We start from the raw sequence: 13,051 nt of genomic DNA, 5'->3' as shown, positions 1-13,051 counted from the left end.
AAGACAAAAATGAAATACTCTCCACCTTCAAGCAGCTTACTCTCTCAGTGTATTCACATACAAGTATATAAAACTATATTTATACATATTACGTATGAGACGATGTGGGGAGGCAAGGTGCTAATAGCTGGGGAGGGCGTTGGAATCGGTAAATAGTATTTAACATAATTAAACTTATATAAAATTATTTAATTTGTCTAAGAATTTGGCGCCCCAGAATAATTTCTTGTCAACTAGTAAAATCATAGAGTTTTAGAGGCGGAAAGGATCTTGTACGCGTGAAGAATAATTCTTCATCTAGCATTTATGAAACTCCGATTGCTTTCCAAAGTGCTTATGAATGAGGTTTCTTTCTGATTCTTTAAAGATGGTCTGGGCATTTGATTCTTCTATTTACCAGGGATAGTTTATTTACTCCTCCTCCTCCTCCCACCATTTTGTAAATTAAGAAACTAAAGCCTAGAGAAGGTTATGACTTGCTCAAGGGCATCAACACCGAATTGCACACACAGGGAAATTCTTGCAAAATTATTTATCGAGCTTTATTAAAAGGAACATTTATAGGAAAGAATTAGCTTATAATAGACAGTGAACATAATTGTTTTTTCTTTAAAAAAACCCCACTCTGACTAGTTGACATTTTCCATTCTTATTAGTTGACATATATATATATATATATATATATATATATATATATATATATATAATTAGCTTATAATAGAAAGTGAACGTAATTGTTTTTAAAACACCTTGAGTAGTAGACATTTTCCATTCTTATTGGTTGACGTATGTATATGTGTCACTACTCCATTGGCTGTGAATGAGGTTTTAGAAATGAGTTCACTTGGATTTTTCTAGCATTGTAATTGTTTGCTTTGTTTTCTCTTTCTAGGAGGATGCCATTGACCTTTTACTTGGACCTGAGGCACATAGTATTTAGTAATTTGTGGATGCTGATACTTTTTATAAAGAGAAAGTAGACTGGTTTTTTATATCAAATAGCAGCTATCTTCTGTGCCTTAGATTGACTCTTTGATTTTGCCTTAGACAGAATATTACGTGTGTTTTTACTTTGTAATTAATTTAAGCATAAATCAAATGAAAGGGTTGTTGGTACATCTCATATGTGATTTAAACTGATTATATAAAACGGTCAGAAGTTCTCCAGCTTTCCCATGGAAGCTCTTCAACCGTGGGTAGTGAAATTACCTATCATTTAGTTGGTGTAACTGCAATCCAAATTATAAGAAAAATACTCTGACTTTAATAACATAACTTGACAATTATTTTTTGATTCCAAACTTTGGTATGTATTAACAGTAAAAAGTCCTAAGGGCTCTGAATAAAGAATAATTCTTCATCTAGTGTTTATGAAACTCCAATTGCTTTCCAAAGTGCTTATGAATGAGGTTTCTTTCTGATTCTTTAAAAATAGTCTGGGCGCTTGATTCTTCTGTTTACCAGGGATGGGAGTTTTTCTCCTTGAATCAGTTAGGCTGTCATTCTCGGTTAGACTACATGACAGTAGTTTCTTACAGGTCACACTTAGTACTTGGGGGAAGCTATTCCAGAACATGTCAGACTAGCAGATTGGGGTTAGGCTCCCTCACAGACCTGGCACAGATAAGGCTCTGGGCATCCCCTCACCAGCATGCCCAAAGGCTGATGCTGGGCTTGAGCGTCCAGACTGAGATGTGCTGAGGGGGAGGTCCAGAAGAAATCAGATACAACTAGTACTGAGCTAGAGAACCCATGTGATATTAGGTTCATTCAGAGGGGGATTCAGAGGGATACCATTTGAGCACAACATGGCTAGTCCATGGTAGTCCTTGGCTTTCCTTTTTTAAAATCGTACAACAACTTGCCAAGTGGAGATGAAAAGACTGGACAGCAGTGATTCAGTAAATTCCTTCTGAAATGTTGGGTTCCGTTAGGCATAGACTCAGTGCAGCTTGAGAACTCTTGTTCTCACCCATTGTGCTTAGCTATCTCAACCACAAATAATTATTAGTGTTATTATATTCTTTTGGACTCATCTCTTAAACAAGCAGACCAGTCCTAAAAAGCAGCTTTTGAACTTTCTTAGGATGAGGCATTTAAAAAATCTCTTAACAGTGTAGGCAATGACTCAATTCTTTGTTGTCTTGTCTTGAAAGACTCTCCTGACGAATGAATAAAGGTTTTATACATTTGGTCCTTCCTCGTCTGGAGAAGTTTTGTTGTATTTTTAACAGACGTGATTGTTCTGATCTTCAAATTTCTCAGTAATTACGATCACTTTGCCCACCAAGGAACACCCTGGCCTAAAGAACATTGTACTGACCCATCTCTCCTAAAGGCATGATGGTAGAAGTATATACTGTGGTGGCCGTGGGTTAGGGAAAAGTCTTTAGGACTCCATTTCCCATGCTGCTCATGGCCAAGAGAGCATCAGTCGTCGGGAGAAATTCTATGGGCGTCAGTTTCCCAAAAGGCTGTAGATTGTGCTTCCTTGCTGTGGCATCCTTAAACAAGCACTGTGATTGGTGGGGAGTCTTCTCAGAGGCAGTCAGTCTAAAAACTGGGCTGCTGTCGATAAATAAGGGTGGTGACTGGGGAGACAAGCCCTAAGCTTTGGTGGGAAGAGGGGAATGGAAGGAGGGCCCCTCTGGAGCAGTATGGCCATGGGGTCCTAGAATTCAAGTGGACTGGGCAGACCTAGACACCTCCAGGACTGAACCAAGAGGCCTCCTCAGTTCTCCTGGGATCGAGTCTGGACCCATGACTTCATTAATGGAGGGAACTCCCATGTAAGGAAACTCCTTCTTCCAGCGTAGGCCAACCCTTTCCCCACAACTTAGTCTTGGAGAATTGCCTACTGAAAGGGAGTGATTCCCCAGGTCATACAGCCAGCCTATGTCAGAAAGAGGACCTGAGCCCAGGTCTTCCTCATTCCGAGACCAGCTTTCTTTCCACTACACCAGGTAGTACGTTTCCAAACGCTACATGGTCCTCCTTCCTTGAAAGGACAAGTCTCGACTCTTCTTCTTTTTTTTAAACTTTGACTAATGATAATAATCATTAGCATTTATGTAGGGCTACATAAGTTATCCCACTCGATCCTCACCACAACTCTGTCAAAGTGCTATCATTACACACATTTCACAGGTGTGAAAACTGGGGCTGAAAGGGGTAAGCGACTAGCCTGAGGTCACACAGCTAGAAAGTGTCTGAGAAATGAATTTGAACTCAGATCTTCCCAACTCCAAGCCCTCTGCTCCATCCCTTACTCCTTGTGAATGGACAGTTCTGGACCCTTATCCACAATCCAAACAATCCAAGACCAGCTTGTCATTCCCACACCTAAACCTGGAAGAACTGGTGTCACCACAGGCTGTCAATGGAATAGCTGTCGTCTGGCTTTGGTTTGGTCATCCGCTGCAGATTGAAAGAGACTGGAGGAGGAATATGGCGAGATGGAGCAGAGGGAAACAAACTGTGACTTATCCAAGGTCCCTGCCAACTGGTCCAAGTCCCCATAGTAACCAGCATTCCCCTCCCCCATTTGCCGAAACTGAGGCAAACAGAGGTTACATAACTTGCCTAGGGTCACATATTTGAACTTGGGCACATACTATCTCCACTGGCACAGACTGTGGTCCCTCCGTAACTTAGCGGATGGTCTTTGAGAATTTCTGCCCCTGAATTTCAACCCCTCCTCCAGAGGTCTGCAAAATTCTAATAGAGATGCAGCAGACCTAGTATTCCTGTGATTTTTAAACAGAATCAGAACCTCTAGGAATATAATCCATTTTAACTTAGCATCCACCCTATGCATATCTACTGTATGCCAGGAGCTGGGGGTACAAAAATGTAAAACAACACATTTTATATGAGTCCCTGGTTTTGAGGATAGTCTAACCATTGTGGCTGAGGTGAGATCTACTTTGTATACAAAAAGTTCTAGAAAGTAGGCTATGCCAAGGGTAAAGGAGAAAGATAAAAATGAAGATACTAACAGCAAGGGTAGTAATGATAACAACAACACTGGCAGCGTGGGGTCGTGAGTAGAAAACCCTAATGTGGCGGTGCTCGATGCACCGCACCTCCCAGCTGCCTGTAATGGACTGCGGTGCCCTCTCCTGCTTTTCAGCTCTGGGCTCACCGCATCGTCCACCCAGACCAAGTACTGATTGATACAAGCAAAGGCCTGGCCACAGAGTGCCTTTCTACTCCTCCCTTTCGGGGGACACTAAATGGGAGCTTAAAACTAACCTAGAGGGAAGTCCAGACCTGGGCTGCCATATTGGCTTTTAATGAGCCATAGTTTCTCACTCTGAAAGCTGGATTTTTCCTCGGTTTCCCTCTTATTTTTGCACTTTCGTTGGTTGGATTTTAGGTTCTCTATTTTTTTTCTCCATGTGTTTGGGTTGGGGCGTGCCCCTTTTCAGGTACCAAGCAGGCAGAATGACCCCTGACATGCTTTGTAAAAATGTCTCTTATTTAATTCATATCACTTCATATTCGGGAGTGATTGTGATCTCCAGTCCCCCCGGCTGTGGTAGGTCAAGATCCTCCCTGGAGACCTTCATCGGAAGTAGTTATCACTAAAGAAAGAGTGGCATTTCCTGGTGGCCCGAACTTAGAGCCATAAAACCCAACCCAGTGTGTGCTCAGCAAACATTGTTTGGTGAGCATCCATCCAATGGCAGGATGGGTCCTTCAGTATAAATCAGCCTCGAGCACCAGGATTCCCTCACCACTGCTTGCTGCTGCCCTTCCCGGTTCCCGTTGGGTTCTCATTCGCTCCTCAGCACCATGAAGGTTGCCATCTGGGCTTTCTTCTTCTTGTCAACCACGGTGGCCCTCTCTGCAGTGAAAACCAGGGAGGCGGTGAAGTTTTGTGGGCGAGATTTCATTAGGGCTATCGTCTACACTTGTGGCAGCTCTCGCTGGAAAAGGGACCTTCAAGGGGCTCTTGAAGACGGAGGTAAGAGAAGGGGGCGTTCTTGTTTGCTGCGGTTTAGATGGCCTGACAAGGCTGGGCAAGAGTAAACTACACTTAGGAACTTGTCCAGGAGGGCAAACAGGAAAGTGGAGATCCTTGGGGCTATGCCAGATGAGGTGAGGTTGAAGGAATTGGGCATATCTGAAGAAAAGGAGACCTGGTGAGGGATGAAAAGCATTCTACCCGGCCCCAGAAGGCAGAGCCTGGGGGGAGGTGGGGGGAGGTCCCGAAGTGCCGATGTGGGCTTGCTCCCTCCTAAGGGGAGCTGCCCCAGAGAGGGGTGGGCCACCTTGAAGTGTGGTGCGTGTGCTTCGAGTCTGGGTGCCCGCTTGTTGGGTGTGTTAGAACAGGGGGTTCCTTCTGTGTGAGGGTTGGACATGAAGGCTCCTAACTCCCTTCCTAGTTTGACATGGACGTGCAGGCCAAACTCAGCCCAAGCCCCAGAAGGCAGGCCCAGTACAATGGGATGGAAGATGCAAAAGCAGATTTAGTCTTGGTGTCAGGAAAACTTCCTAAAAATAAGAGCTGTCCTGATGTTAATAGCTTGACTCGGTTCCCCCCTCCCCTCCCCCAGCCGCCCTCCTTAGAGGTCTTTGGGCAAAGGCAGGATGGCCACATATAAGTCATATGACCTTGGGTAAGTCCCTTCTGTCCTGGCCTCAGTCTCCTCGTGGGTGCAGGGTACCCTGAAAGGGGAAGGGGCTCGCAGTGGGAGCCTGGGCCCAGCCCCACTACAGGAAGAGGGGTTCAAGCAGAGCCGGATAATGACAGCCGGAGTCTAGACAGCCCTTGAAGGTTTGCAACATGCTTTACAAGTACGATCCCATCCACCCTCACCACAACCCTAGGGGGGAGGGGGAGGAGTGTTATTATCCCCATTTCTCAGATGAGGAGACTGACTTGCCAGTTAAGTTAAAGTCAAATGACTTGCCAGGCTAACACAGCTACTAAGTGTCTGAGGTAGGATTTGAACTCAACTCTTCCTCACTCCAGGCCCAGCACTCTATGTGCTACACTGCCTAATTTACTTGAAAAATTGTTATTTTTTAAAAAATAACACTCACAAGCATGTGTGTTATTTTTTAAATTTAGAGATTCAAATTCCACATTTCAACCCATTTCTGGGGGCTGGACTGCTATTTTTTATTCTAATTTTTAGTTTTTTGAGTTTTGTCATGTAATAAATGCTTTTGTCAATGGTACGGTGGAGATGAGTTCTGGAGCTAGAGTACCAGAACACGGGCTGGAATTCTGACCGTGGACCTCCATCTCCATCTGCAAAGTGTGTGTGTGGGGGGGGGCGCGGCTGGACCAGCTGGTGTCTGCAGGCACTTCCAGCTCTCAGCACAAAAAGGAGATTTGACCGGGGCCCAGTGGTCCCTCCGGTTCATTCCTGCTCTAGGTCTGTGCCCCTTTGGTTCCGTCTTTTTATCCCCTGAAATCAATCTGAGTCCCGACCAGACACTCAACAGCGAAGGCCCGTCCAAAGACGGTTGTTAATTTCCCACTTTCCGAATGTGGAAATGTCTCCGATCGGCCCCGACTCCGCCTCCCTCTGACGTAGTCCCATGTGTGTTTCTTGTTTGTTTGTTTTCACTTTCACACAGAGGAAGGGAAAAAGCACTTTGAGGCGCCAATCCAAAATGGAGCTTCCGACGACATCACGGACCTCCTCTACAGCAGCTCCCCCGCCGATGACATGCTCACGCAGGAGCAGCAGCCAGGGGGCGCTAGGCAGCGGAAGAGGCAGACCGAGGTGGCTGATTTGGTCACTTTCTGCTGCCAGGTTGGCTGCACCATCACAGAACTGAGCAAGCTGTGCTAGGGCGAAACCCAGCCGGGTGGGCAGTCGGGGCTTGACCGTGGCGGGCTCCTGCCCGCCTCTCCCAACACCCTGATTCTTCTAAAAAGGGTGCCTTTCAAACCGACAAATAAAGAAATCAGCAAATGAGTCAATGGCTTTCTTCCACATGCGACCTTTTAGAAAATGGAGAGCTGGAGGTTACAATCCAGATCTAGTTTATCCCATTCTTTACAGCCGTGTTTCATGTGTGCGTGTGTGTGTGTGTGTGTGTGTGTGTGTGTTTGAAACCGGCACTATGCAGTGTGTATCTAACCCGTGCTTCACAAATACGGGATTTAAAAACACTGCGCTTTGGGCTGTTCCAATGATCTGGAAGTTCGTGGGTATGCCTACTTGTAGAACAGGAGGTGTAATCAGTAATAACTTATGTGATACAAGGGAAAGGCCATTAGCCCACCAGATTATCAGAAGACCTGGGTTCAGGTCTCATCTCTGATACACAGGTAGTACAAACTCAGGGTCTGTGTCCCCCGACCCCATGTAGCAAAGGGGTAACTCCCAGCGCTGGATTGTAGGAAGTCCTTTTTTTCCTACCCCGTCTGGGGGTGGGGGTATGCAGGGAGACACCCCCCCCTTAGGTTTGGGGTGTTTTTTCTACTGGCCTTCTTGTGGGGCCTCCCAGTCTGCCTTTTCTCGTCCATTCCAGTCTATGCTCATCTCTTTCAGGCACTGCCATCAGCCAGTGCTATCCCAGAGACAATATTAGGGTGTCAGTGAAAAAGTCTAAATCTGCTGACCCTTCAAAGTTTGCAATGCCTTCCTCTGGTCAAGGGAGTGTGGTGGTAAGGGGAGGAGACCCAGGCTGAGACACTCTCCTTCCCCCTACACTCCCCTCCTCCTCGACTCCTTCTCAGGGTTTCGCCAGAGGCTTCCACCACTAAATCACTCCATCCTCGAATCCTAATGCCCAGCAAGCTCAATATTTTACCTATGACACATAGAGTGGGTCAACTTCTCTCAACCAATACGAACACTCTCTTTGTGCAAATGACACAGCAGTTCATCCAGTCGCTTTCAAAGACATGTGAAGTGCTCAAGCACCTTTTTCCAGAAAATGAGCCAATGTGCGTATCTGTGTATTTGTACATCTGGGTCTGTCCCCTTTTTCTTTTATCTCTTTGGGGTACAGAACAAGAGCAGTATCGCTAGTTCAAGAGGGGTGCTGTTTGATAGCCCTTTGGCCATAGTCCCAAACCGTCCTCTAGCATCAGCAGTGCATTAATGAGCCTGTTTTTCCACATTCCCTCCTGCACTTCTCATTTTCCTTTTCTATCGTGTTAAGTAATCTGATGAGCCTGCGGTGCTACCTCAGGGTCATCTTAATTTGCATTTCTCTAATTACTAGTTATTTAGATCATTTTTCATATGGCTGTTGATAGTTTTGATTTCTTCCTCTGAAAACTGCCTGTTCACATCCTTTGGCCTTGCCTCAGTGTTATGAATTCAAATTCATGACATCGGCTCAGTTCTCTACATATTTGAGAAATGAACCCTTTATCAGAGAAACTTGCTGTGAAATCTGTCCCTCTCCCCATTTCTCGCTTTCTTCCTAATTTTGGCTGTACTGGTTTTGTTTGTGCAGAACCTTAATTTAATTTCACACGATCAAAAGTGTCCATCCTGCTGTGATCCACTGTGAGCTTATCTCGGCACGCAACGTGAGACATTGGTCCAGATCTGCTTTCTCCCTGACTGAATTCTAGTTTTCCCAGCAGTTTTTGTTGAACTGCGAGTTCTTGCCCCCAAAGCTTGGATCTTTGGGTTTATCAACCTGTGGTCATTTACTTCTCTATGTTGTATACCTAATTCCATCGATCAGCTACTCTATTTCTTATCCAGTACCAGCTTGTTTTGATGATACCACTTGGTAGTATAATTTGAGATCTGATTCCAGTAAAGATTCCTTCTTTCACTTTTTAAATTTTTAAAAATTTTTTTTTTATTTTTAGGCAATTGAGGTTAAGTGACTTGCTCAGGGTCACACAGCTAGTAAGCGTCAAGTGTTTGGTCTGAGGCTGGATTTGAACACAGGTCTTCCTGACTCCAGGGCTGGTGCTCTATCCACTGCACCATCTAGCTGCCCCTTTCTTTCACTTTTTTAAAATTTCCATTCATTTCCTTGATATTCTTTACCTCTTGTTCCTCCAAATAAATTTTGTTATTCCCCCCCCCCAAGTTCTATAAAATAATTTTTTGGTAGTTTGATCAATATGGTGCTAAGTAAATTCAAGTTGTATCGTCATTTTTGTTATCTTGGCTTGGCCTACTGATGAATACTTAATATTTCGCCAATTATTTTTTAAAATTTATTTATTTTTAGTTTTCAACATTTACTTCCACAGGATTTTGAGTTCCAAATTTTCTCCCCGTCTCATTCCTCCCCCCACCCCAAGATGGCACACATTCTAAATACCCCTTTCCCTAGTCTGTCCCCTCTTCTATCTCTTCCCCCCTTCTCTTATTCCCTTCCCCTTCTATTTTCCTGTAGGGCAGGATAGATTTCTATATCCCATTTCCTGTATTTCTTATTTACCAGTTGCATGTGAAAAAAAAATTTTTTAACATGTGTTTTAAAACTTTGGGTTCCAAATTTTCTCCTTTCCTCCCTCCCCTCTCTCATTGAAAAGGCAAGCAACTCGATACAGGATATACATGTGTAGTCATGCAAAACACTTCCAAAATAGTCATGTTGTGAAAAACTAACTCTATTTCCCTTCATCCTATCCTGCCCCCCCATTTATTCTATTCTTTCTTTTGACCCTGTCCCTCCTCAGAAGTGTTTGCTTCTGATTTCCCCCTCCCCCAATCTGCCCTCCCCTCTATCATCCTCCTGCTCTCTTGTCCCCTTCCACCCTGTTTTCCTGTAGGATAAGATAGATTTCCATACCCAATTGAGTATATTTCACCAGCTATTTAGATCTGTCTTTATTTGTGTGAAAAGTGTTTTGCAATTCCATATAATCCGCATGTGTGTCTTGGTAGGTAGACTCAAGTATTTTATGCTGTCTGCAGGTATTTTAAATGGAATTTTTCTATCTCTTCCTGCTGAGTTTTGTTCATATGATATCGAAATGCTAGGGATTTATAGGGTTTTATTTTATATCCTGCAACTTTGCTGAAGTTGTTAATTGTTTTGAGGAGTTTTTCAGTTGATCAAACAACTTTCCCAAGGTCACACAGCCAGAGATGGGATGTGGACCCAGGTTTTCCTTACTGCCAGGCAGGCTCTCTAACCAGTGTACTCTGCATCTGGAGAGCTAGATGGCACACCATCCGTAGCATGCTGGGCCTGAGTTTGAATTCTGCCTCAGACACTTATAAGCTGTGTGACCCTGAACAAGTCAGTTAACTTCTCCTTGACTTAGTGTCTTCATCTGTCAGATGGAGATGATAATAGCAACTACCTTACAGTGTTGTTGTGAGGATTGGATGAAATATGATTTATAATGGGCTTTATCAATGGCAACTATAATCCTTATCATCACCACACTATATTGTAAAATAATAACCTTTAGCACAGTGCCTGGTATATAGTGGGTGTTTAATAAATGCTCGTTGACTGGACAATGCTTTTCTCCTGGCACATAACAGACACCTAAAAATGCACATTGCATCGAATTAAAATGAATCAGGTTTTGAATGATTGGGGTTTTTTTGGGGGGAGGGAGAATCCCATCCCCTTGTGAAACTGTATAATAAGGAATGGAAGGAGGGCATTATGATTCTCCTTGGGAGGAGGAAATAGCTACCCTGACGAATCACAGATCCTGAAGCAATATTAGGATTAGTAGCCTTTTCTCCGACAGTGATAGATGAGAACCATGCTTATTAAATGCTCCTTAAAAGAAAAAAAAAGTTGTCAACATTTTACAGATTACTCAGATTAGAAATTTTGTTTCCTGACACTTCCAGAAGTATCACAAGTATAACTTGTGGGTGACAAGTTCCCTTGCATGTATTTCAATGCGCAGCTCAGAAACCTGAAAGGATGTTATCCAAGAAGACACTTGGTACTGGGGAAGGAATGCTAAGCTTCTACTCTGAGGATCTGAGTTTTGATTCTTGACTCTGTACATTATAAACTCTATGATCTTAGGCTTCTCCTCTCTCAGTTTGTTTCCTCATTTGTAAAACTAGGGTGTTGGACTAGATGACCTCTAAGTCCCTTCTAGATCAGCAGTGAGGATTCAAGGTTCTGGGAGCCTGACTCCAGTTGGTGAATGTTGCAGGCAAGTGGGTCCGTCATCCTTCCATGCTTCTAAGAAGGGTGATGGTCACCAGCAAAGTGTTGAACGTGTCCAGATCCTTGTCTTTTCCTTTTTCCACTTGTGGCCACAAGTAGAAGGACAGAGTGAATTTGGACCACAAAGTCCAGATGTCCCAGGTTTATGTGCCATCATTAGCACTGGCTACATGTGTGACTCTAGGCAAATCTTGTAAGTTTTCAGTGACCTCAGGCATCTCTCAGAGACCTTAAGCTACATGGAAGGTACCTATCTGATCTTTATTTGTAGAGGGAGTTCTTCAGAAATGAAATCAAAGGTTTGGTTTAAGTCACACACACACACACACACACACAAACACACACACACCTCGAAATCTACTCCAGATGTCAAATTGTCCTTACAAGATTAACTAAAATTTGTGGAACTAAATTACGACCCAGATACTTTCCTTTCTAACAAAGAAATGAAAATTGGACCTTGCCCATTAGGAGAAATAAAAATGACTTTAAAAGTCATAGCAGGGAGCAAGGCAGGAATTAGAATGCATAAATTTCTGATTGTATATTGCACTGGGGAGCACAGGCCATGAATAAATCCTCAGAGCTATAAATGCATCTTTCCATTTGTGGAGTTCTTTGAGCTTAGAGCATATTTTCCTAATATCAGCCCTTGGCTGATTTCTGTACCGCACAGTGTGTCTTTGACCTTTAACAAACTTCCTCTGGCCTGTCTACTCCTCACCCAAGAGCAACACCAGGACATCACTGGGTGTAAACAGGGAACTGAAAGCTTCATGAAGTAGATGATCCACAGCCCACGCTACGTTAGCCCACAAAATAACAAGATACTTTAGCGCTGTAAATGTTCAGGCCCAGACATTCCAAACCATACAGGCTCACTTGGGGTTTCGAGTCATACAAGAAACCAGTCTAAGTACATAAGCTGTATTTGTTAAAGTGACAACAATATGTTTGTTTTAAGTCCTTTGGCCTGGAGAAAGCAGTTCAAAAACACTTCTGAGCGTGGCTCTTTAAGGGTCCCATCTATGCTCAGTGAAGGGTTAATGTATAAGATCTTCCCTACCCACAGCCCAAGCCAAGAGACAAGGAACTTCCCTAACATAGTGTTCTGGGATTTGTTTCAACCCAACTCACCTTGGGGAACTATTCCTTAAAAAAAAACAAGTCTTGAGGTAAACATCCAGGGACTTGGCCAGTTCCTGGGTATTGATCCCAGACATTTTTTGACATAATAAAGATTGTTCTTGAGGACAGAGAGTTTCGGCCAAAACTCTCAGAGCCTTAAGATTAATCACCTATTCCTTGGCTCCCTGCCTTCTTTGTGTAGGGCTGCTAAAAAGGGTCTTTCTTGGGAAAGTGACCCTGGGAGTCTCCCTCGGAGAGGACGCTCTGCCGTAGGGACTTTCCCAATGGAGACCCTGATGGCTATGATACAGGACACCCCCAGCCAAACGTGCAGGACTTAGTGCTTTCTTGGATAGGTGATGTATTTCTTCTTCATCTCTCTATCTTTTGTCAATAGTCTTTGCTTTTAAGATAGTATAATCATATGTAATCACATTTATGTGCATGTAGGTTTATGATTATTATCATTATTAAGTCATTTATAAGCTAGGAAGAGTGTGAACGTGTCTCTATGGGCACAGATCCGAAGCTGTGAGACAAATTATAAGTGCTGCAGCCTGTAACACCTTACTGTTACACCCAGAGAGGTGGTTTGATGTACTGGAAATGTATTTACTACTTAGCGCCATGTATATTTAATGACTCGGGGCTTACTTTAGTGCCTTACGAAGCCACTTATGGATTCCATTACTGAAGAGCTGCTACCCAGCATTCAGAAGATTTTATAAAATGCACGCAGCCATTGAAAGCTTCTAGTCGCAGCTAGATGACCAGGGGGTGTCAGATGGTCTGACCATCATGAATCTGACCTCAGCAGTTTCTCCTGTCA

The 13,051-nt window shown here is 43.8% G+C and overlaps 2 protein-coding genes across 2 annotated transcripts in view; both read left to right on the top strand.

The window, feature by feature from the left end:
- DNAI4 (dynein axonemal intermediate chain 4) overlaps positions 1-2,196 on the top strand; it is a 79,770-nt gene extending 77,574 nt beyond the window's left edge. The window contains exon 17 of the mRNA XM_078156705.1: positions 893-2,196. Coding sequence (XP_078012831.1) covers positions 893-940 — 48 coding nt within the window. The 3' untranslated portion in view covers positions 941-2,196. The remainder of the gene's footprint in view (positions 1-892) is intronic.
- A 2,534-nt stretch (positions 2,197-4,730) lies between these two features.
- Positions 4,731-6,938, top strand: INSL5 (insulin like 5). The gene is made up of 2 exons (XM_020992981.2): positions 4,731-4,969; positions 6,595-6,938. Exons 1-2 carry the CDS (start codon positions 4,798-4,800, stop codon positions 6,810-6,812), a joined length of 390 nt encoding a protein of 129 aa, XP_020848640.1. The 5' UTR covers positions 4,731-4,797; the 3' UTR covers positions 6,813-6,938.
- Positions 6,939-13,051: the final 6,113 nt, after the last annotated feature.

The sequence above is a fragment of the Phascolarctos cinereus genome, unplaced genomic scaffold (assembly GCF_003287225.1).
Source record: "Phascolarctos cinereus isolate Bilbo 61053 unplaced genomic scaffold, phaCin_HiC Scaffold_5;HRSCAF=322, whole genome shotgun sequence".
Lineage (NCBI taxonomy): Eukaryota > Metazoa > Chordata > Mammalia > Diprotodontia > Phascolarctidae > Phascolarctos > Phascolarctos cinereus.
The sequence above is the reverse complement of the archived record's forward strand: the minus strand, read 5'-3'. Positions and strand labels throughout refer to the sequence as shown.

What these genes read in the sequence shown, in the direction of transcription:
- INSL5 (XM_020992981.2), top strand. Translation starts at nt 4,798, where the DNA reads ATGAAGGTTGCCATCTGGGCTTTCTTCTTCTTGTCAACCACGGTGGCC. An exon ending in AGGGGCTCTTGAAGACGGAG is followed by an intron (nt 4,970 to 6,594) that starts GTAAGAGAAGGG and finishes ACTTTCACACAG; the next exon opens with AGGAAGGGAAAAAGCACTTT.